The sequence below is a fragment of the Sceloporus occidentalis genome, unplaced genomic scaffold (assembly GCF_023333645.1).
Source record: "Sceloporus occidentalis isolate IW3139 unplaced genomic scaffold, rSceOcc1.0.p SCAF_5, whole genome shotgun sequence".
Classification (NCBI taxonomy): domain Eukaryota; kingdom Metazoa; phylum Chordata; class Lepidosauria; order Squamata; family Phrynosomatidae; genus Sceloporus; species Sceloporus occidentalis.
Genome location: NW_028316985.1, coordinates 65,796,747 through 65,821,666, shown reverse-complemented (window position 1 = coordinate 65,821,666; position 24,920 = coordinate 65,796,747). Strand labels below are relative to the sequence as shown.

The window sequence follows — 24,920 nt, the reverse complement described above, 5'->3', positions numbered from 1 at the left end:
GGCAGCCTATTCCACTGTCAAACATTTGTTGCCATCTAGAAGTTTTTTCCAAATGCTTATTTAGTATTTCCCTTTTTGTTATTTGAATTCATTGTTTGTGGATTCTGTCCTTTGAAATAATGCAAAACAAAACAAAACAAAAGGAAAACAAGCTTGCCCATCTTCCATGTGATAACCTTTTAGGTAGACTATTATATCACTTCTTAATATGAAGAATTCTAAGCAAAAAATGAAAAATAAATCTAAACATAGAAACCTGTGTCTATAGTCATTGTGTATGTCAAGATAAAATTCTAGACAACTAACACCCGATATATGTTGTTATGAGATCTACAGATAAAAAGATTTGTACTCTAGTTCAACTGGGGGGGGGGGTCTGTCTTGGGATTCTTCTTACTTATGGGATAGGTTTCGTGATGATAGGTCTTATGCAATTTTAACTCAGTTTTTAAAAGTTGAGTTTCTCTTTTCTCCAAGTAAGTTGCATAATTATATTTATTTTTGCACTATTTCACTTATTGGGTGAATTTGCTCCTGTAGATGAAGTAATAATTATAACAAATTTCCTACAATAACTCACATTGCACAATAAATTTATAACACTGAGAGTCTTTAACCAATTATAAAGCACAAGGTCTAAATCCAGTTGTTTTAATCCCAATTATAATTAGACTGTTGAATCAATGAGACCTGTTGAATCAATGAGCCCACATTGATTCATTTGATCTACTCTTCATTGGGATTAACAATTTAATTTAATATCAGAATTTAAATCCTGCCTTGTTTTATCTTCACTATCAGATACCTCAGTGCACTAACACTGGTGTCTATTGCATACTATTTCACAGTGGAAATGTAACTATAGTGGGCTCTTGATATCCAATGGAGTTTTGTTTCAGGACCCTCCGCGGATATCAAAATTTGTGGATGTTCAAGTCCCATTATAAACAACAGCACAGTAAAATGGTGCCCCTTCTATAAAACGGCAAAATCAAGGTTTGCTTTTGGGAATTTATACATTTTGGAATCTTTTCAAGCTGAAGATGGTTGAATCCATAGATAGAAAAAATTGTAGATATGGAACGCTGGCTCTATTTCTGATTTGGGAGCCCTGAAGTCCTACTGGATGGGCATGACAAGCGCTTTGGTTCAACCCAGTCAGAGGGCATCAGGCTGAGGAATACTGCTGTAGTCTTTCCACAATGTTGAGTTATCCAGTTTCAAAGTCCCATTGTGAACAACATATGCACAATGAAGCTTCAGGTCATTTCCAGAAGTAGCTTTCTGTCTCTTTAGAACAGTGATTTCCAAACTTTGGTTCTCCAGATGTTTTAGACTTCAACTCCTAGAGTGCTAGACCATTGGCCAAGATGATTGAGGATTCTGGGAGCTGAAGCCCAAAATACCTGCAGGACCAGAGTTTGAGAATCACTGTGACTTCCAAACTCTGTGAAAGTTAAGAAGTTGACCTCTGTGAATGAGGTATTTATCAGAAAGCATGTGCATGAATTGGAGATATAAATCCTTGAGTATTTCATCCTTGCATGTGAGGACAAATAATTGAAAGTAGATTTCTTCCTACCATTTGAGAAAACACATGTTTTCTGCACCGGAGATAGTTTTTTGCATAGAAAACAGCTTTTTTGCACAAAAAGTGTTCTCTTTAGAGAACCATTTCTGCACAATACTGTGGAATATTGAGGTGGAGGAGAAAATTGCACACCCCTAGTGTGCATGTGTGTATGCACACACATGTGTGCTGGAGAAAACACGTTTTTGTTTGCAGAGCAGACCACTTTGTTCAAATTTGGATTATGAAAAGTTTACCATTTGTTCCTCCAGCATGATAGCTGGACTGCTTATTTATCACTCAGGAGTCACCCAAATCGTATGACATTGTAAAATGTACTTGGGTGAATACTGGTTTCAATAACCTCTATAACTTTATGATCACAAGCTTTATTCTCCGTTCTACATATTTTCTCATGGGTGCTGGTGCCTCACAAGAAACATGACATTTTAAATTTTGCTTTAGAAAAAAAATGGGAAAAAATAGAGAAACCGAGTATTTTGCTCTTTGTTGAAACTTCAAGGATCAGATTGTCAGTGCTAGTGTTAGTTGTGAAGTAAGATGTTAAATAGCTGACATATAGGCAGATTTGTGGATGGATTTTTCTTTTCCAGGTGGAAATGAGCCCTTTGGAGAATGCTATTGAAGTGCTGGAAAATAAAAACCAGCAACTGAGGACACTGATCAGTCAGTGTCAGACTCGACAGATGCAGAATATCAACCCTCTCACAATGTGCTTAAATGGGGTCATTGATGCAGCTGTGAATGGTGGAGTTGCCAGGTACCAAGAAGTAAGTTGTTCTTACACACAGTGCTTGGGAGTTTGGGGTTTTTGTTTTGTTTTGTTTTTTGTTTGTTTTGTTTTTGCCTTAACCTCCATCCCATCCCACTCCTTTTATTTGGATGACTAATAATTTTTCACCGACAAGACCTACCACACCATTTAGAAGCATTTACAAATCTGAATGCCTGTTGGAGCTAAGAGATCTGGTTTGGTCTGATCATCCATTCTAAAAAACAACCCAGTTTTTATTTTATGTGTCACCTTTTCATCCTGCCCTTTTTCTAAAGAGCACCTTCCCATTTTATCGTCTCAGTAACTCTGTGAGGTAAATTAGGCCAAAAAATAGTAATTAGCCCTAGATAAGCTTTTGGGATTTGAATACAGATTTCCCAGTACTCTAACCACTGCACCATATTGGCATTTTACATTGTCACTGTCATTATCATAATCTTTGAGAGACGGCTACTTTCTTTTTGCTAGGTCACTGTGTCATGTGTCACTTACATGGATAGCACTGTATTGGGTGCTGAACCTCAATCCCTGACGGGCCCAATGTGGTCTACAGCAGCAGCTTTGTCCACCACCACCACCTTTTTAAAGAAAGAGTACTGCATTTGGGAAGAAAACGCTTAACCCTTCCCACTCCAGTGCCTGTAACCTTCCCCCCAGCCATATCCCTTTCCATAAGCTTGAAAAAGATTGTTCCATTAAAGCTAACAGAAGCCTTTTTCCCAAGCTAAATTTCATGGAGAGTAGGATCTCTTTCACTGCCTCCCTCCCTCTTTGTGTTGAGTGACGGAGGTTATTGGTGAGAATGGGTTATTGTGTGAAATGGGTGCAAATGATGGGGTTTGTGCTGTGTGTAGATGTGTGAGAATGGTTGTGTGTGTCAATATGAGAAGGGGATTGGCCTAAACAATATTGATTCTTTTTGTGAAGGGGCCCACCCCACTGAGTGCAACCTCCCTATATCTTCAGTATAATAGAATGCAGCCCTTGAGTTTTTAAAAGTGGTTCCTCATCCCTGGATTATCTGAATAAATTAATAGTAATTGAGATTATGCTTCAGAACATCGGAATCAAGTTATCTGAGGTGAACACCTGTGCTGGACTGCAGTGAGAAATCTTCACCTTCTCATGGTTCAACTATACATTTGGTGGTAGTTGTCCTTTCTCCTTCTCCTCTGCATTCTTATTCTGATGGACTTAATTATAATGTCCCCCTCCACCCCTTGGTTGTTTTAGGCTGCATCCAAAATTCATATAAAAAACAATAGTGAAACCAGAATAATTCTGCAGAATTATTAGAATTGTAGTCAAATCATTTCCTTTCAATAAAATCTGAAAATGACATTAGAGACTGCTAAAACACTGTGTAAAAGTGAGGTTCTCACAGCTCAGCAAAAACAACAAAGAGATGAGTAGGCCCTTCATCTTGCATAAAAACCATTAAGCCATTTCAAAACAATTCTAATGGATGAAATGACAAATATCATGCACTTGCAGTTCCTCCTAGCTGCACTATTAAAACTTACGGACTTTAAGACCATTATCAACAGTTTCATAAGATATACATATGTATTAAGATGAAGTTCATAACAGAATCTTAGTTTTAGAAAATAAAGACCACACTCTTTTCGATTTCAAAATGAATGAATCACCACATGATAATAAGTATACCTTGCAAACATGTAATACCACTGAGATAAACTGAGCATGTATCTGTGGTGCTCTTTGAGCTCAAATGTGTTGTAAAGAAATGGGAAGGTGCTGTCAAGGGGAATAGATTTTTGCCGAGAACTGTTGTAAGCGCAGTGTGCTTTGAACTAACATGGATGACCTTGTGTGGCAATTGTATTCTGCTCAGGCATTCTTTGTGAAGGAATATGTCCTGAACCACCCAGAGGATGGAGAGAAGATCACATGCTTGAGAGAATTGATGCTTGAACAGGTAAAGGAAGGTCCAAGCACTCTGTGTGCTGTCTTGTTGTAACTCCCTGTTGTAGGTAAAATTGACATGCACACGGAAAAAAGCATAACATGATAATATTCCATGTTTACAGGAGTCCAGGATTTGTAAGATGTTCAGAAAGCAAAGATAGGGGTGAGCAAGCAAGCTATGTGTTACTTATTAAAGTAAACTCTGAGATCTTTTCAAATGGCTGTTTCTCTCAGGTTTTGAATAGCAAACTAAATGGAAGAGTGGGTGGTGGGCAGAAGTTTGCCATGTGATTGCTTGCACTTTTTTTCCAATAATACGCTGCTCATAGGAATGATTCCACCTGGCTACAACTATGGAGTGACGAGGCTCAAGAAATAGACTAGGGCCCATTACAAACGGGCCATTTTGTGCATGCGGAGCGTGCAGTAGGGTTAGAAAGGGGCGGTGCACAAAATGGCGGCGGCCATTCCACACGGCTGCCGCCATGAGGACGTCACGACCATGCCGCCTCTATACGGGGCAGCGCGGACGTGACGTCCTCGCTCCACACCAGGGCGCATAATGCGCCCTTTCCGCGGAGCAGGAAGGAGCTCCGTTTCGGAGCTCCTTCCTGGTTTGGTCCGCTGGGCGCAGCCTTCAGACGGCTACACTCAGCGGACCAAAGGAGAAAGGGGCCAAGTGGCCCCTTTCTCCTCCTCCCTGCTCCCGCGGGGTGTGCTTGGGGCTTGAAGCCCCAGGGACACCCCTTTCCAGGCTGTGGGGAAGCGGCCTTTTGCCGCTTCCCCGCAGCCCAGAAAGCGGCGGATCGGGGCCTCAGCGGCTGCCGTTCTGACCACTGAGGCCCCGATACTCCGGGGAAAGGGGCGGGTACAGCCCGCCCCAAATGGGCGGTCTGTAACCCGCCTGTGTTTTTTAAAATAATTCCCAGGATTATATTACAGTGTAAATTCTGTCTGTCTTTTAAAATGGTGATTAACCTGAAAGCTAACTCTTTTAAGTTCACTACTCTTTAAATGCCTATGTTTCTGTTATTTTTTTTTTCCAGAGTAGCTTTGGTAACTATGGCCCAATACAGACAGGTGCTTTGTGGTGTGGCGGTGACGATTCTAGGATTAGGGACCATGCACCAACCCCAGGGTCCCTAACCCTAGAACGTCAGGGCAACAGCTTCATGGCGGCCTCCCGTACACACGGGGCCACCATGATGATGCTGACACCGCTCAGCATCCCCACAGCCACGCAAGGAAGGAGAAAGGGGCCACCCCATTCTGCTCTGTATGGCCAGGGTGTCCGGGGGCATGAAGCCAAAAGGACACCCCTTTCCCAGGCCATGGAGAAGCGGCATTTTGGATGGCCATGTGAATTATATCAGTTTATTACATCAGTTGTGAAGCACAAAGCTAATATTGCCCTGTCTGTCATTCCATGATTTACAGCTTCTTCTAGATTCCAGATATGTTAGTGTTAATATTGTATGTCTTAGAGTGCTCTTTATATATTAGAGTAAACAGATAAACAAAGAAGAAGACCTTTCTAATCCAATCAGAGTTGTGTTTTTTTAATATAATACTTGGAATGTGAGCAGTTTGGCACTTGAATAATGGCACCAACATGATTATAAAAATGTGATGGAATTTGCTTCTACTACCCTGGTGCTAAAAGCAATGACTTTGGGAATAAGCATCATTTAATTGCAGAAAATAAAAATATATCTTTAGATGTATTATAAAATATATCTTTCTAATCCTTTACATGTCTGTATGGCAGTACTTGTCTTTAAAAGAAGAAAAGATGGTCAAACTAGCATCATTGATATCCTAGTACTTCCCAACATGTCTGGACCAGCTGAGACACTGACGCAAGTCCTGCTTGTTTCAAACACTGTCAGCCTATCTCTTGGTTTCCACTTGGTAGCCCTCTCAGCTGTAGGGGCTCTAGGCTTCAGCCCAGCAAGTCCAGCATTAGCTACACTGCTGAAAGAGTTTGAACAAATCCCAATAACCCTAACAAGATGACCAGGAGTTGCAGTCCAAAGGTCTGTTACAGACTGCCCAAATAAAGCTGCTTCAGGTCTCTTTGGAGGTATGCTGTTTAAATGATGCATGCATCCTAAGAATCCGGAAGCTGCACCAAAGCTGCACTCCAGTGCTTAGGAATGGAGTGTGGCTTTGGCACGACCTCCGGACTCTTAGGACCCATGCATCATTTAAATAGCATACCTCCAAAGAGACCCGAAGCAGCTTTATTTTGGCAGTCTGTAACAGGCCAAAGTTATTTGGTAGGCCCGAAATTGTCCACCCCTCTCCTTCGCCAATACAGCAATGAAAGGGAGATCAGATGTTTTGGATTTCACTTTTTATTAACTGCTGCATGTTGTGTTTTTGATTTTTTTAAAAATAAAAATAAAAATTAAATGTGGTTTGAAATGACCTACAATTTGAAATTGTTTCATGGAGCTAGCCTGTTCAGACAAACCATAGTCAAGAATAATAAGAGTTGAGAGCAGGATAACCTGAGGACCTCCAGATGACTTTGGACTGCAACTCCTGTCATCCCTTGCAATTGTCTGTACTGGCTTAGGTTGCTGGGACTTTCAGTGAAATAAACTATGATTTCCATGCCCTAAATTGTCCTATATAAATATAAAACTTTTTCATAGTTGACTGTATAATGGACTGAATGTATATTGTCATTAGCTGGTGACTGATCTTGACCAGATTTTAATCCAAGTTTTCTAGAAGTTGCCCAAAATGCTAAACCCTCTCTCCCAAAATATGTTCATGTCTTTGGATAGCTCTTGAAAGTTGTTCTAAACCCAAAATGGATTTACCTCCCTACTGACATGGGCTTACTTGCCAACCACTGATGTTAATAGAGCTTTGATTCTTGAAAAAAAATATCAATAAAATGTCTGAGATATATCATTATATGAAGGCAAATAAAGAATATGGAGAAAATTAACATTTTTTTTCTTCTTGCTTTGTTGCATAAAGGCCCAGATTTTGGAATTTGGCCTAGCTGTGCATGAGAAGTTTGTTCCTCAAGATATGAGGCCATTACATAAAAAACTAGTGGATCAATTCTTTGTGATGAAATCAAGTTTGGGAATACAGGTAAGTGGGACTAATGCTAGGAGGAGATGCATTATGCTGCTGTTGGCTTTTTCCACAAGCATGGTTAATACATTTATTAAACAGCAAATAGTGACATCTTCTGGCTGCATGGATGTACTGCTTTGCTTCCAACTTCATATCTCAAAGAGGGAAAGCATTAAAGAAGATCTGGTTTCTTTAGCCTACAATATATTATTGTTTTCTGCTAAACATTGAGCCAGAGTTTGGAAAACTACTTTTTTGGACTTCTGCAACCAATGGTCATGCTAGCCATGCTAGTCTGGAAGCTGCAATCCAAAGAAATCACCTTTACAAGCACTGTATTTAGTACACATAAAATTTGTCTTTGAAACATCAGTGTAATATTTTGCATTCTTATTATCAGTAATATTTTAAATGTAAATATGTTTTTAGGAATTTGCTGCATGCATCCAGGCCAGTCCAGTTCATTTTCCGAATGGGAGCCCTCGTGTCTCTAGAAATTCAATGCCAGTTTCTATGAGTCCAGAGGGTGCCAGAGTAATTCCTCGACGTAGGTAAGTGGTGAAGAAGGGGGGGAAATCCCTGTTTCTTATTTTGGTATATGTTTTATACAGAGGGGTGATTTAATTCTCACAGAATTGAACAGTTGTAAAAAAAGAAAGATAGCAATACAAGCTGCAAAGAGAAACTGTGGAGATTCTTTCATTGATGGTATTTGGAAAAAGGTTAGGAAGGCATCACTTTTAGGCCAGGCTTAGTAACAGATATCCCTCTTGGTTAATTACTGAGATTCTCTAGGACGGTGCTTTCCAACCTCTCTCATATAGGGAATTGCAATTTGTTGTTTGTTTCCATTGCCAGGGGCAGATACCATACCTGTGTCCATTGGCTGCAGTTGCATCTGTAGCACCTGATGGATGGCACTGGTCCATGGACCACTACTTCGAGTAGCACTGCTCTAGGATAACCTGGTGTTATACAACCATAGCTTTCCTATGGTCAACAAAATGCCTGAAGAAGATATGGATGTGAATAATACAGGGATATATGGATCTAATCATAGATATAGTGGAATTCATGTGGAAATCTGAATTATTTCCATTGCTGTTTGGTAAACTGAAATCAGAGTCGCTGTTGATGCCATTTGTTCTCTTCTTTGATTGTAACAGCCCATTAAGTTACCCAGCTGTCAACAGATACTCTTCCTCATCATTGTCCTCTCAAGCTTCTGCAGAGGTCAGCAATATAACTGGGCAGTCTGAAAGTTCTGATGAAGTTTTCAACATGCAGGTACAAAATGCTCCCTCATGTACACTGGATGAATTTATATCATTTTTCAGATTTTCCTAGTGGATAACAGAAGATAATTTGAAGAGGAATAGGGAAAAGTTTGAAATACCAAGGAGAAGTGCAGATTTCTTTTTCTTTGATTTGCTTGCGGAGTTCTATCATACCCTGCTTCCGTGGTTCTCAGTGGGTAATGACCATTGAGACAATGAATTTTGCAATGTGAAATACTCATCAAGATACAACATGCTATACATTGTAGTAGTAATTTTTTTTAATTAATTTTAAATTAAATTAAATTAAAAAAACCCTAGCAGTCAAAAGCTAATAAAATGAAAAATGTTAAAAAAAAAAAAAAAAGCATGCCTCTTTCCTTTTACAATCACTGGAGGAGAACTACTCATTTCCCCAAAGGAAATATGTGCTCTGTCCCCTTGTATCGCTTTTAAGATAAGATACTGGCGTAGATACCTGTGAATAGGGCTGCCGTTGTGTGCTTTTGTGAAGGAACACAAAATAGACTTGTTATTTCTCCCTGGATGTCCTTAAAATGTATTTCTATGAGAGTTAACAGTTACAGTATTAATTCTAGATACAATAAAATGGCCTGAGAGATGGTGAAAGGAAATGACTTTTTCTTCAGAAAATTCTTTAAAGCTTGGAAGTAATTTGTTAAATCCATTAAAATTTGTTTTAAAAAACTAGTAATAATTTTAATGTTGACATTAACTTGAGTTGAGTTATTTTATTTGGGGGAGTAATTTATTTACCTATTTTTGCCCATTTTTACTAGTTATAATTCATTTTTTTAAAATGTGAAACAGCGACAAACAACATAACAAATAAATTATATCATTGTAACTAAAACTATCAACATGGATGAGTTAATATTTTCAGGCTCTCTTCTGCACTCTAGCCATAGGCAGGGGGCATGTTAACTGTGGGTAAGAAAATAACCGACCACAGTTTTCAAATGAGATCAAGAAAGAAAGACAAAGAACTGAAGTTTGAGATCTGAAACCTAATAGTATTGAGAGGGCAGAGCTCCTCATCTCTCAAGCTCTGGCATGAGACACCAGACTTTGTCTGTGGAATGTTTTGACTGTGCCTCCACCTATATTCAGTCTGTAAATGACTTGATGGTACATAACAACAGCAGCAAAAACGCTTATACATAAATGCAGATATTATAAAACGCCATAAGACCCCAGCGACCTCTTTCTAAAAGAAACTAAACTCAGATAGGTGCTGTAATCTTGGAATTATGCTCTGCTCAGTGGAGAGATAACAGTGCCAAAGTAGGGCCATTTTAATAACTAGCAATAGTTTTTCATAAAAGATATTCAAGTGTATTTTATTGTGAAGGCCTTTGTGGGCTCTTTTTAAGGTGAAAGATTCAGGAGAAAAATATTCTGTGTAAATAAATAGAAAATAAATGCATTCTTAGTCTTTATTAAATGTCTGTGTTCTTACCTATTACATAAAAGGTCCATTATCTTGTCCATTGTTATCATAAACTAGTAGAGCTACTTCATGGTTTGTAAAGACAATAAACCAAATGAAACGGTGCATTGGTGGTTGTGGAACAACATGATGTGAATCTACGCTGCAATCTTGTTCATGTGTACCTTGGAATAAATTCCACTGAACACAGAGAGACTTACATCTGCATAGATATGTCTGGAATTACACTGTGAACCATCTGCTTGCCATCCAATCATATTCTTGCTCCAAACTCTTTGTTTTTATAGTTCAAATAATCCTGGAAACCTCTGTGTTGAGCTTCTGCCATTATATACCATATCATTAACCAGAACATGTCTGTTGGTTTTTGTTTTGTCATCAAGTTGCATGATACTGAGATTTTGTGGCTCTTGTATAATTCCAGCCAAGTCCATCTACCTCAAGCCTGAGTTCCACTCATTCCGCTTCACCTAATGTGACCAGCTCTGCTCCATCCAGTGCCAGAGGTTAGTGTTTCATTATGTAGAGATCCTTATAGAAGCTTTCTGGGCACTAAATGCCTTTGATGCTGCTTTTTCTTGATCACATCATTTGAAATCCCACAGTGGGAGAGGAACTACTATAAAGTCTCTGTCTGTGTGCTTTCACCAAGATGATTCACCAAACCAAAGGTTGAAAGAATTGCAGTGATTCTATAGGTTTCTCTTGTATTCCAGGCTCACCTCTGTTGTCTGACAAGCTTAAACATTCCAGAGAAAATTCTTGCCTATCTCCAAGGGAAAGGCCCTGTAGTGCTATTTACCCTAATCCTGCTGAGCCTTCACAGGTAGGCATTCCTCGGGGCCCCATTTCATGGTGGTCCTATTGCATACAGGCTGCTATGGTGTAGAAATGTTATTGATCCTCTTGCCAGTTCATACATTTGTATCTTTTATGTGTTTAGCGAAGATGCGGTACATCTATCTGACTGGACTGAAAGTCCTTCCCAAATATTATTGCTCAGGAGTTTGAGAAAGTAATTAAATAAAATAATAGTTTCTGAAATGTTTACCCTAACTCAGAATTTCTTGGATGATATCAGAAAGAGAGAGGTTATGAAGGAAGAAACCCACAAATAATAGTTCTTTTATTAATAACACTATAATGTGATGCCAGTCTCCTGTCATATCTGAAATCTTTATAAAGTGAGGTCAATCTACCCACCCTTTTTCATTTGTGCATACCATTCCTAATGAGCAGGCATTTTGTTTAACTAATACATTTACTCTGAGAACATTTCTTAAAACTCTTGTAATCCATTCTATTTTCATATCATGTCATTAGCAACCTCATTCTAATACTGTGTCTTGGATAAATGCCTGACCAGGTTCCCTGTAAACTATAGAATTCTGGTTCTGTCAGTAGATAACTATGCTGATTCAAAGGATCTTAACTTAGAAATAATGTAGGTTCTCCCTGCCCACTGGATCTTTGTAATTAATTTTCTTGGATAGGAAATACTTGCTTACATGTTCATCAGTAGTTTTATGCCTTAGTCCATCGTGAGCTTCTAACTTGCTGGTAGTCACAACAGCTGCTGCTTCATCATTGACCACAACTTCTTGGCAAACAATAATGCAGTATTCAGTGTGCCACTTTGCACCATCCTCTGGAGCAGGAAAGGATTCTAGAAAAATGTTTTGTATGTAAAGTGGCTTTTAAAATATGCCACAGAGAAAGAATTGTGCCATTTTTGCTCCCAGCCTGCAAACTCTGGCTTTGCCAAGTGGAATGAGGCCTCCATTCCGCGCTGCATCAGAGATTCACCAAGGGAGCCTGAAGAGCATATAGGCCCAGTAGCTGCTCTGCCAGAGGCTTACCTAACAGGAAAATCTCCCAATCTATCAACATCCTCAGTAGTCCCCGACAGGGTAAGTAGAAACAAAATATTTTTTCTCATGCGAACATTACAAAAAGAAAAACTATGGGATATTAAGCAGTCCATTTCCCACTCTCCCTCCTTAAACTACGACTAAGAGAGGAGGCAGATTTTCCTCTAAGCACTTTCTGCTGTAGAATACCACAGAATGCTAGGTCTTCTGGGTTGTCATTGGAGAAGTGGCATGGCAAGGAATAGCAACTGTTTTGCCTGAGACTACAAATTTATTTCTTAGAGGGTTTGACCATTCCCTTGGACTTACAGCACTTATAGGAAAGAATCGGACTGTCTGCATTCCCCCCCAAAAAAGCATGAGATGTTAAGATTAATATGGTCAGTCATCTCAGAAGAAAAAAACGTTATTGTGATGTACATGGACATTTAAACCATTACTGTTACATAAATGGAAACTTTTTCTGAGGGCATGTACAGATAGGAGCAGGACTTGTGCCACATGTCTACCATGCTAGCTTTATTCATGCTTTGGGTGGCTGGTCAGAAATACACACCTGCCTGTATGTCTCATTCTTTTTCATGCTATTCCAGGTCTGCTCCTGGAGTCACAACACTCCATCGTTCTCCACCTCACAAAACTAGGCCCCAATCTCATTACGTAAATGATTCGCCTGGTTTTTGGAATGGGAGAATGCAGAAAGCATGGGATATGATGGGGACTGTAGTCACCCAGTATCCATATTTCATCACTATCATTCAGTTTGACTCCTGTTTGACAAACTGACATGTTGGGTGATCAGACGAAGTTGTCATTGTGTTTGGCTGATGGCTTTCTGTTATGAAAAGAAATTAGTTGGCTGAGCTGTTACTCTGTCTTCTGCTTACGTTCCATTTTCTAGCTGAAATGCCTGCATGCCTGCTAGTGGCCAAATTTGGGGTACATTTTCTATCTACTCTACATTAGTTGTAGTTGCTTTGTTCTTTGATATTTTCCTTTTCTTTCTTCTTGAATATCCCATAGTTTCCTGTTCCCATGACTCCATTATTTGCTTTGGATATCTGGTAGTGTTCCTTATGAGTTTGCTTCCACCACTTTACTAGTGACTTCATTTCCTTCACTTGTCCCTCTATATTTCTCTATATTAAAGAAAAATCACTAAGTTCTGCTGAATATTGCATTGGTAAATCTTAATTTTCACTTGTCGGTTTTGAACAGAAATATTGATAAAGCTCTGACAAATATAAAATGGACATGACTAACAGTTTAGCATGTAAACCATACATTTTTCCCTTTCAATGTTATCACTACTTCTTTCAGTGGTATATTAATGTTGCTTCCATATAAACTTTTTAATCAGTTTTCTACTTTTTCATTTAATCGAATATCTTAACTTTAAACTGGATTCTTGTGTCTCTTTTGTCTCACTTCTTTTAAACCGTCAGAATTCCAAAACTGCCTTTGGAAGAAGATATGGGAATTGATTTTTGTGTGTGGTCTCATTGAGGAAAAATGTTGTTTTTAAGTCAGAGACTATGGCTTGTGTATAGTTTTCACAAATTTGATCTGACAGTTTTGTTCTGAGGAGATCATCCAGTAGCAACATAAACATAAAATGTCAGGCCTTTACTGGATTCACAGAAAAATATTACATAACACTCAAATGTGCTTGTATGAGCAGTTTGATTTAGGTTGCGCCCAAATCATAATAAAGGTAAATTCTATTAAGCAAAGACAGGAAGAGAGGGTTTTGTGCAAAATGGCAACAACCTTTTTTGATATTACCCTTATCACTTCTCAGAGTTTCTGTAAGTATTTCAGTTTGTACTGCCCCTCTTCAAAACATCTTAGACTCTGTCGTATGGGGAGACCAAGAGTTCTACCTCTCATCATTGACAAATAAAATACCCCCACTTATACTTCATTTTTCATTGTTAAATTTATATTTACATATAAATAAGCTTAAGATGTACTTAAATTGACTTTATTTAAAATGATACAGATGTGGAATTATGGAATTTTAAATGATATGGAATTAATTGTTCTAATACATATATATGCACACATGTATGCCCATATATACAAGTAATGAAACATTTTATTTTTTCAAATGACTTAAAGCATCTTTAATGATTTATTACTAAATTTGAGGGGAAACGGTTTTTAAAAAATATTTGGGGAAACACTAGGAGGCACAGAAGGAGGTTTAACCTGTTTTTTGTCAACTCCTGTCCTATAGCTTAATTTAGTTTTTCTAACAGGGTGGAACTTGTCCTTTTGTACTTGTCTTATTCAACAGGTGTGATAAAACGTCTCTGTAGATTAATTAATCTTTGTTTTTCAGTAGAGAAGGGGGTTTCCATTGCCTTATCTTTAGTTTTCCTCTAATAGCTATCTTCTTAAGATTTGTAGTTAAAAGCCAGCTAGCCACAATAAAGCTGTTTTAATTGAGCATTGAATTCCTTCCTTTTTAATACCCACCATTCCAAAGTTTAATATATATTTTTGCCAACTTTAAAAGTCTGACAAAAGTGCTGTCTTAAAAATGCACTCTTCTGAATTTTTAGAGAATTCTGTTCAATCATATTGGAGATGGCGCTTTGCCAAGAAGTGATCCTAATTTGTCTGGTCCTGAGAAAGGTAAGCATTAATCATTTGATATTTCCCCTGCCTTCATGTTTAATATCCAGAGATATGTATGTATGTATATATGTGCTGTCAAGTTGCCTGTTGAATTATGATGACTCCATAAATTTCAAAGGGTTTCTTTAGACAAGGAATACTCAGAGGTGGTTTGGCTAGTTCCTTCCTCTAAAATATAGCTGAAGGCACCTGGTATTTATTGGCTGTCTCCCACCCAAGTACTAACCAGGGATGACCCTGCTTAGCTTCCAAGATGGGACCTGGTGCCTTTAGGGTATTTAGGCCTACTCATAACCAAAGCTACCCACAAGCTGTGCAACATTACAGTATCATAAAAGCTAAAGTATCAAGTAGAGATCATGCAAAACCTAAGGTCCAAAACACACTGCAGAAATAATCTAGTTTGAGACTGCTTTAACTGCCCAGGCTCATTGCTAAAGAATCCTGGGAATTGTAGTTGATTGCGGCACCAGAGCTCTCTGACAGAGAAAGCTAAATGTCTCACAAAACTACAGTTCCCAGAATTCCCTAGCATTGAGCTGAGGCAGTTAAAGTGGTCTCAAACTGGATTATTTCTGCAGTGTGTTTCAGACCTAAGTGATCTCAAATCAGCTATATTTAAGCCAAATGTTGTACATTTACTCTTTATGGTTTGAAATCTTAATGCCCATTTGCTCATTACTATGCAGCTGTAAACAGCACTCCCAGCAGCTGGAGCCTTGATAGTGGAAAAGAGGCCAGAAACATGTCAGAGTGTGGAAAGCTTATGTCTCCTCCGGTGCCACCACGCCCCACACAAACTGGTAGGTAGAGGTAGCACAGTCTTTCTGCTGTGAAACAGACAGCCTATTGAATGAATATTCTGCCACAAACTGAATCTAGCTCAGATTGGCCTTTGGCTTCCCACTAGAAATGTATGTCAGTTTGATCTCTTGAGAGTAATCTACAATATTTGACTAGGAGTATTAGAACATGAATTAAGGATATGCACCCCAGCCATAATGACAATTTAAAACAGCCAGCTTGTGATGATTCCCAATCCAACAGAGAGCCAGGAGAGTTTCCAAGAATGCAATTCTCCTTGTTTTACCAAAATTGCTTCTTTTTAAACTGCCATGCCACCCAATTTCACCATAGTGGAGGGGACCCAAAGAAATCAGGGATGCAATGAATTCAGCTAACAGGACCCATGATGACAAGAGGAAAAGAACCCCCCCCCCCAGAAAAAAACACATTCAAAATTCACCAACCTTTTAAAATGTTCAGTTTGTTCGGTTATATATGCTTCTCTGTGTGTGCGTACCTGCCTGCATTTCTGTCTGTCTTTCTTTCCAATCATCTGTCCATAGAAGCCTTTCTTAACATGTTGCCCTCCAGATGAAACTTCAGCCCCCAAATTATTCCTCACAACTGGACAAATCAGCCAAAACTGATGGGCTCTGTAGACCAAAAAACTCAGAAGGACACAAAATTGTGCAAAGCTGCTCTTTACAAACAATCTTTCCTTTATCAAAATTTTAAAGATCGTCTTAATTCTGATGTTTTTTGTTTGTTTGTTTGTTTGTTTGTTTTAAGTCAGCTGTCACATTTTTCTTCACAGCATCCCCAGCTCGACACATAACCTCAGTCTCCCCTTCCCCTGCTGGAAGATCTCCAATGAAGGTATTGGCTTGTTCTCGCTGGATTTTTAACCATTGTTTTATACTCTTCCTTTCCCACTTGTATTAAAGGTGGATTTCTTTCTCTGCTTATTGAAATACATTTAATATAGACATATTGCCTGGAAAAACTACAGTGACTTTTTTTTGTCTGTACCATGGCAGGGACACTTGCAGGCATAGCAACATATATATGCATTCCCCTAAGTTCCAAAAGCATGCAGAGTGGATTATTCAGAAAATGCAAGTCCAAGTGCCCCTGGGTGGTGTAACTGCATTCATGGTTCCTTGGATTATGATCAGGGTTGACATTTCTCAGTTGTGATGAAGTTTTAGCTGCAGGAACCAGAAGTGTTGAACAACAAAAGTACATATGACCAACTGGCAGCCTGCTATTTTTAGGCCACCTGTGGTGAAACATAAGAAAGGGTGCCAGGTACACATGTGAATCATGGCTCATGAGGACCTGGGACTCACAAATCATTCAGGCAACAGTTAAATTCATTATCAAAGAACATAATTCATTATAATGAGCAGGTAGTGAAGAAAATATTTGACAAGTGTTTTATCCTTCTAAGTGACGTCTATACATAATTTGTCTCAGATTTAATCCATACATTCCTCTTGGATGTGGCATAATAATCACAAGCAGAATTTTTCCTAAGTTTGATGAAATAAATTTTCCATTAATATGTGCTATGTGTGCTGTGGTATGGGAAAATATGTGAAAACCAATGGACTTCCCCATGTGGTAAATGCCAGCTGAGGACATGTTCAGAAGAAATTGTCTTGTGATAGCGTCATGGGTTACTTATGTAAAATATGTTAATTCTTCTTCCAGTGAGAATAAAATTGGCTAGCTATAATTCATTGCTTTAAGGGCCAAGCTTTGCTATAGCTTCTTTCAGGTAGCAAATAGATTTGGGTCTTTGTTTTAAGGATACTTTCAAATATCACAAAATATTAATCACCTTTCTCAGTGTTGGTTTGTTATGAGATGATTGTGTGCTATTTGATATTGGGTCGGAGCAGACAGGTAAGAAAGAGTGGCCTAAGTCTGCTCCGGCTGCAAGTGGATCGGGTCTGTGCCAAACACACGGCTCACTTCAAAAGTGGGCTGTAGCTGCAGGACCCAAGCCATGTCACCAGGAGCCGGATCATCCTGGCTCCTTTTTGCTCTGTTCCAAAGGACCAAAGCATGGTGTCAACCCATGTTGGAGGCATGTGAACTCCCTACCTCCAAAGCGGCCAGAAGCCACTTTTTTTGGCCCATCTGTTCTGGGTCTTTGTCAGTTCTTCAAATGATGAAAAGTAGCTATCTGGTTCCAGACAATTGGATCTGATCATTATGAAGAAACTACAAATGAGGTGTTTGCTAAAACTAATCAGATCAACAGTAATGATTCTATGCACAGTTTAGTGTTAATTAGTCCTGCATTTAATGTGTACTTTAGTCATATTAGCTTTAAGGGAATGTGTTGTGGTTTTATTTATATTTATGTTTTATCTTTTCTCCAAAGATCTTAGGATGGCATATGTTATTCACATCGCTTTCTCCCAATTTCATCTTCACCACACTCTCCTCTGTGAGATAAGTGAGGTTGGGAAATGGTAACTGGTCTAAGGCAGCTTCTGGCCACTGAGAAGGGATTTGCACCTGAATCTTTCCAGGACTTGCTCAACACTTTATTTTTCTTTTCATTCTGCCTAAAATAGTGCTCAGAGCAGCTATCAGTATCACTAGAAACAATTTAAAACAGTAGAACAATGAAATCATAATGAACAAAAACATTTAAAAGGATTCACCTTCACAACCTTCTTAAAAGCTATGAGCATGGAAACAGATTGCAAAATTGCGAGGAGTACATTCTACAGTTTGGGAAATAAATATGAGAATTTTTTTAGGGAAAAAATATACATCTGACTCATAGCAGTGGGATAGACATCCACGAGGTCCTACACATACTCCTTGTTTGCAAAGCCTACAATGTCTACTATTACTTTTGTACTATTAATTATTATGTAAAAACTGTCTTTCCAATGAGGAACCTAGCAACTGTATGTTGTCACCGCCTGTTTCTACTACTTATATGCTCTTGGAAGTCACAATTTGGGGAAGCGTAGATTTAAAAGTATAAACATCAGTCAACCTTTATTAGACATAGAAACATCTGCTATGTAAGTACTTATGTTTGGCATTAGATGGCAGAATGTTACCACTTCCATGACAGAATATACTGGGCTTTGAGGAGTTTTAGGGGTCTTGCAGCATTGTTAGTGAATGAACACAGGATTGCAAACAGTAGTGCCATTTAGTTTGTTGTTTAGAAGGTGTAAAACACTTAAATCTTCATTTCCAAATTGTTCATTGCTGTACAGAACTACTGTAAAAGATTGTTCATCCATAATTTGGTTTGTCATCTCAAAGAAATACTTCCTGCACCTCTGCATATGTTTGTATTAATTAATTCTGTTTTGATTTTTTTTATTACTATTCTTTAACCAGAACTGCGTACAGTCGTTTACTCCATCTCCTGTGGACTACCATTCCTCAGGACTCATCTCTAACTCCCCAGTCTTATCAGGAAGTTACAGCAGTGGCATCTCCTCACTCAGTAGATGTAGCACATCTGAAACATCTGGCTTTGAAAGTCACATCAGTGAACACCCAGTACCAATTTCTAACTGCAGTGTTTCTGAAGAGCCAGTGAGAAAAGAAAGTAAGACTCCACCACCTTACAGTGTGTATGAACGGACACTGAGGCGCCCTGTCCCGCTACCTCACAGTCTTACCATCCCCATTCCAACGGATCCACCAGCATTGCCACCCAAGCCCCTGTTGGTCCGACCGAACAATCTGGAAAATAGTAACAAGAGAACTGAACAAGTCCCTCGTCCCAGGCCTCTTCCACGAAAAGTGTCTCAGTTATAAAAAAAACAGAGAAAGAAAGAAAGAAAGAAAGAAAGAAAGAAAGAAAGAAAGAAAGAAAGTCATTTTTGAAATGACAGGTGGGGGGAAAGCCCACATCTAATATAGGCACTTTAATATTTTTCACAAAAATACTTTCCAGTGATTTTTTAAAATTGCTTAATATATCATGTTGCACATTTTTTTTTGTCAAATGAAAGTACTAACCTAGAATGCAAGACATTACAAAAACAGAAGGGGGGAAAAAGACTGAGAGGATTGCATTAGTATTAAGTACAGGAAATGTGGATGCATATTAATTCGAATGAGCTTGATCTCCCCCCCGCCCAATGTAGTTTAATTGAAACTATACTTCCCTTCCACAGTTCCTTGTTTGTATGACACTGTACTTTTTAGAGCATGCAAAGTAGTATGGTTTAAACTAAGTATATTAAAAGGCTGGTATGATAAGATATAATTTCTACATTTTTGCAAACATTTTGAAAGCTGTTTTCTTACCACTTTTGAGCCTGCTAATTTATGTACACAAACAAAAGTGATGATAATTCAAGTGATCAGATTGCATTGGAGTATTGAAAGAATGTTGTTGTTTCTGATTTCATGAAACAGGATACCTGGTTTGAGTTCCTTATTTCTACCAACATATTACTGAATTGTATTAAATGTATTCATTTACATTTTGAAATCTGTTTTTTAGGGGGGGAAATCAGCATTATGCTATTGGTTTATCATGCACATTTCACAACTTATTTTACTTTTCTTGAGGTACAATTTACTTCACAGTTCCATATAGCTGATAAAATATGTTATGATTGCCATGAAAGTTGGTTGTATATTTGTACCTAACATAAAAGTTCATTTTTTAAAATTATTTGATGACAGGGAATTAATTTTTGAGTTGTTCTTGTAGCTCAAATTACTATGTGTACTAGGGAGCCAATAATGACCATAGTTAGTGCTGCAAAATGAGCATAAAGATGGAGATAAATTTATACAAATAAGTGTGCATGAGATATAACTGGAAAGGGCATTAAATTTAGTATTCAATTCAAATTGCAATCTAATTTTAAAAAGGACTAGGATGAATTATTTTTGTTATCCAATCAACCATCTCATCCTTTTGGCAATTTTTTAATATCCAGATTGTGTGTGATAGTACAAGACAGAAAGCTTTGGAAGCATCTGAGGAAAAGTCAGGCACCTTATTCTGTAGATGCCCCATATTCAATCCCTTCTATCCATCCATGGAGGCAGGATTTGTTAGTTCTTGGCATGTCTTATTTGCCACTCCTGCACAACCTAGGTGGCATTCCACATAATTATGTATTTGTTTTTTCTGCCAGAGTAGATGCTAGGATACATGTAATGGGGCATTAGTGTGGCATTCTTTATAGGGTGTGAAGGCCTTTCAAGTATGCATATATAAGGAGTCCACTGTTTTTCCCAGCTGCTCTTCCTGTATATTTTAAAGAAAGAAGCAGCAAATAATGCATGCATGTGTTCTCTACAATGATTGCAGTATCTCTTAGCCAAATGCAAATTATGATCTTGTCTTTGGGTATCTTGGTTTAACAAAAAGAGACAAATAGAGGATGAAGGAATTCTGAAGTTCTGGACTCCTAAGAAGCAGGTTCAGATCTCCCAAAGCAAAAGAACTGAGTCATGGACTCTACACATTTATTTGTCCTTCCCTCCCTTACAAAAAGCAGTATTCCTCCATCCTGCCGCTGTATGTTCCATTCCCAAACTGTGGAGGAACATCAGAAGTATGAGGAACTATGAGCTGAAGAAAAGTGGATCCCATGGTGCACAAACAGAAAACTTGTCAACAACTAAGAGGTGCACCAGTTTCCTGGGGCAGTTCTTGCAGAATGCACTATCTGGAAGGGCCCTTGTCAGATAATGTTTTCTAGGTAGAGTTAGGGTGCATGCAGACTGATTAAAAAGACCAGAAAATCCCAATTTTTTTACTTTATTTTGGCAATCTGTACACATTTTGAACATTTCCTGTCATTATCCAGTACGATCAGAGACTTTTTAGACCAGCTCCCATGGTCAGTTTATTTTAACCCAAAATAAAATCTGAGACTTCTCAGTCAGTCTGGATGTACCTTTAGACTAGAAAGATCCAGTACAGCCTTTCAGAAACTCATGCTTGGTTGTAGGACTGTGAAAGCTAAAACAATTGAGTGTTCCACATATATGTACTATTTCTGATATCCTAAAGAATGATCTGTCTTTTTTCAGTCATACCGTGAAAGAGTTATCTCCCTGTTTTGTTGGGAAGCGTGTGTTGATTTAACCGTTCGCCTTGTTCATAGCATAACTGGAACGTAGTGACCACTTTTTATATTCCTTCAGTGAAACCTTCAGCAGGTATATGCTGTTAATGGTAGCTATAGAAGTTTTCTATAATAAATGTTCAAGTATTTTTGTATATAACTGGTTAATTTTAATAAGGAATACAACTATGGGGTGGGGGGAAGAAGCAAACAGTTGTGTATGCAGTATGATTGTTATAATTATGCCAAATACTTTATGTAAGTGGGGGGGGGGGGGGGTACAGGGAAGACTATTTGTACATATGTGCTTTTAACAGTTCTGCCATATTGATTCTACAACTTTGAATGTCAGAAAAATATATTAATATATGTTGAAATATCTATGTTTAGCAAAAGTGTTTATAACTGGAAAAGGAGCATATGAATTTTAGCTTTGTACCTTGCTGATTTTGAAGTCCTGAGATTTCTTGAATTAGCCCTTGCTTTTGAACATAACATTTTTGTGTCTGCATAACCAGATTTTTGAAGCTCTTAGTTACATATTTATGCTTTTTTAAAATAAAAGGAAGGAATTGTAATTTAAAGAAAGGGTCACAAACTGGATAACAAATCCACTTTCATCCCTCCCTAGCTTATACATACAGCTGAATCAGTGTGTTGCTTGGTACTTCAGCTTAGTCTGAATCAGTGTTATTTGCTCCTCGGGTCCATTTTTAAAAAAAATATTCAATAAGCAAAATTTTACTCATGTGCACGTATTACTGACGTCTGACAGCAAAACATTTTAATGTAGTTAAATGTTTACAGATGGTTATGCTGGTTGCTGAAGAAACGTAAATACAAAATAAAATGGATTGGTCTTCATTGTACCACTTTGTTTTCTGCCGAGTGCTGCGTTGTAAATCAGTTTTCCATGGAATTAAAGCTTCCTATTCCTGACTTGGATGTAACTCCATTTCTGTTTTTTTTTTAATTTTGGAATAAAGATTGAGGAAGGAGTATCATCTGTTTCCTTACACTCTTACCTCCATCCTCACCCCCAACATTAACTACGTAAATTTCTTTCAGAAATTGATCAGTTCACATTTATCAAGAGCCTATCAATTAGAAGATCATTTGCTTGCTCTTGGAATGTACGGGCCCAAAGACAATGTTGTCCTACCAACTTTTATCCACCAATCTCTCCCTCTCAGCCCTTTGTGTTTCCTCAAAAATAGTCTTCTGGAGATGGTTTTAGTGAACACAGGACTGCAAGAGTGAGAAAGAGGGAGTACCTCTACACTTTTCCCACCATTTCACAGTTCCATTAAAAAAAAGCATTTGGATCCTGTCTGGTTTAACTCTTAGGGAACAATGTGATCCCTTTGTGTATTTTGGAAGGTATCTGAGCAGGTATGTCTTTTTGGGACCATCATGTTTTCCATGCCTGTAACAACCATGTTTGTCACTAAATGACACAATGACTGCATTTGCATGTAGCACTAAGACAGGATTGATCATTGCATGGATGAATGGTGACAAATTGTACAAAATGTGTGATGCATATCACCACAGGTACTCAGGTTTGCCTATAGGTAGCTGAAGTTTATCATACTCAGAAGCAAATATCTTAAGCTTAGTTCTACCCACTCCTAATAATATTTATTTATTTATTTATTTATAGCCTGCCCAGTCACAAGGAATCCGGGTGGGTTACAGCAATAAAAATACAGAGAATACAATTAAATAAAATACATTAAATAAGATAAAAGAGAATGACGTAAGTCACAGAATTCATAGCTAGACCAGATGGAACTGGGCCTGTCTTTTTCACTCCCTCCCAGGTCTGATGATGACTGTAGATACGGAGGGAGGGTTCTTCTTCTTGAGGCAAGAATTTTATTTTAATTAATTTTAATTTAATTCTTCTCATTAAATTTAAGAGAAGAATTGGTGGGCAGAGCAATGTAAGTCACAGTAAATGGGGAGAGGAACTAGGTAGAGATTGTATAATTAGCTGCCCTTGCCCACATCACAGCAGTAGTTGTGTATGCCAGTGAGTGTGATCAGACACACACAGTTCAGGTAACACAGATATTTGTGCACTTTGGACTTAATTGTGTTTTAATTATCAGCTTATATTGTGTTTATATTATCAGTTGTAGCTGAATGAATGTGGGAACATTGAACAAACTGTTGAAAGTTCAACTTTCCTAAACTGGATTAGCTCTGATATAAATTACCCATGTTTTGCCATGTTGTGAATGTTGCTTGCTTCTACTCCTTTAGTTTGACTTTACTAGGTTCTTCTGGAGTTGGATTACTGTCCATTTGCAGTGCAATACACATTTCTCCCTCCTTTTAAAGCTACAGAAAGCATGTCTACTTTCTCTATCTCACACTGCACTTTTAACAGTTCCCAGGTTTTATACAGTTTGAGAGATTACATTATTGATACTAGTTTGGAATTATTTTTTATATATTTGTTTAATATATCAACATCCCTGTGTTCCTTCAAGGAAGTATAGATGAGCCTTCTTTTTATTTTATCATCACAGCAATCTCGTGAGGTCGAGAGATCAGGGATGGGGATTGGACTAAGATCATTCCATGGCCTCTAGAATTGCATTAGGCTTTGAAAATAGGTCTGTGACAAACCTAGTCTGGCTTGCTATCTCTGCAACTGCTGTTCCAGAAAGAATATGTATGGGCCTTGTCATCAGAAAGAAAGCAAGATAATGGCTGCATCTGCATTGCAGAAATAAAGTAGTTTGGCACTGTTTTAACTGTGATGGCTCAATGCTATGAAATTCTGGGATTTGTAGTTTTGTGAGATATCTAGTGTTCTCTGTCAGAGAGCTCACATCTACAAATCCCAGGATTCCACAGCATTGAGCCATGGCAGTTAAAGCTGTGCCAAACTGCATTATTTCTGCAGTGCAGATGCAGCCAGTGAATACATTAAAAAATACTGATCAGAGTATGCAAGTATCATAACTTGAAAAAGTTGTTTGTGTGGACTGCCACTCCCCAAATACCCCAGCCAGCATGAGCAGCAACAAAAAAAAAATGACTGAGCAACAGAAATACATTAACATATGCTTTCTATCCAGGTGGATAGAAAGATGGGGAACTATTGTGGTGCTGACCTCAAATCCCAAACATGCTTTCTTTTCCAGCTATAACACATCGTCTCTGTGGGGCAGCTGTTATTCAGATTCTTTTTTTTAAGTGTATTTTGGAATGTATTATATCAGCTTCACCACCCGCAGCTTGAAAGGCTACTTGTAAATAAAGATTGTTTACAGTGTTTCTTACTTACATAGTTTAGTGAACTGTCTAATGGTTTTCAGCATTTCTGGAGACTATCTATGTAACGTATGGGAATATTTATATTCTCGTTTCAAATTGCAAAA

The 24,920-nt window shown here is 38.3% G+C and overlaps 1 protein-coding gene across 5 annotated transcripts in view; it reads left to right on the top strand.

Annotated features, from left to right (window-relative positions):
• The window catches only part of DOCK4 (dedicator of cytokinesis 4), a 311,504-nt gene extending 289,020 nt beyond the window's left edge, over window positions 1–22,484 (top strand). For 2 of the 5 annotated variants that reach the window (XM_089524305.1, XM_089524304.1), the window contains 11 exons: window positions 2,185–2,361; window positions 4,222–4,305; window positions 7,290–7,409; window positions 7,824–7,945; window positions 8,561–8,681; window positions 10,567–10,648; window positions 10,859–10,968; window positions 14,581–14,653; window positions 15,346–15,459; window positions 16,257–16,318; window positions 18,821–22,484. In XM_089524305.1, coding sequence (XP_089380431.1) covers window positions 2,185–2,361; window positions 4,222–4,305; window positions 7,290–7,409; window positions 7,824–7,945; window positions 8,561–8,681; window positions 10,567–10,648; window positions 10,859–10,968; window positions 14,581–14,653; window positions 15,346–15,459; window positions 16,257–16,318; window positions 18,821–19,246 — 1,491 coding nt within the window. In that variant the 3' untranslated portion in view covers window positions 19,247–22,484. Of the gene's footprint in view, window positions 1–2,184; window positions 2,362–4,221; window positions 4,306–7,289; window positions 7,410–7,823; window positions 7,946–8,560; window positions 8,682–10,566; window positions 10,649–10,858; window positions 10,969–11,884; window positions 12,053–14,580; window positions 14,654–15,345; window positions 15,460–16,256; window positions 16,319–18,820 lie in introns of all 5 variants that reach the window. The other 3 variants (XM_089524308.1, XM_089524306.1, XM_089524307.1) reach the window with 3 other exon arrangements.
• The last annotated feature ends 2,436 nt before the right edge of the window (window positions 22,485–24,920 follow it).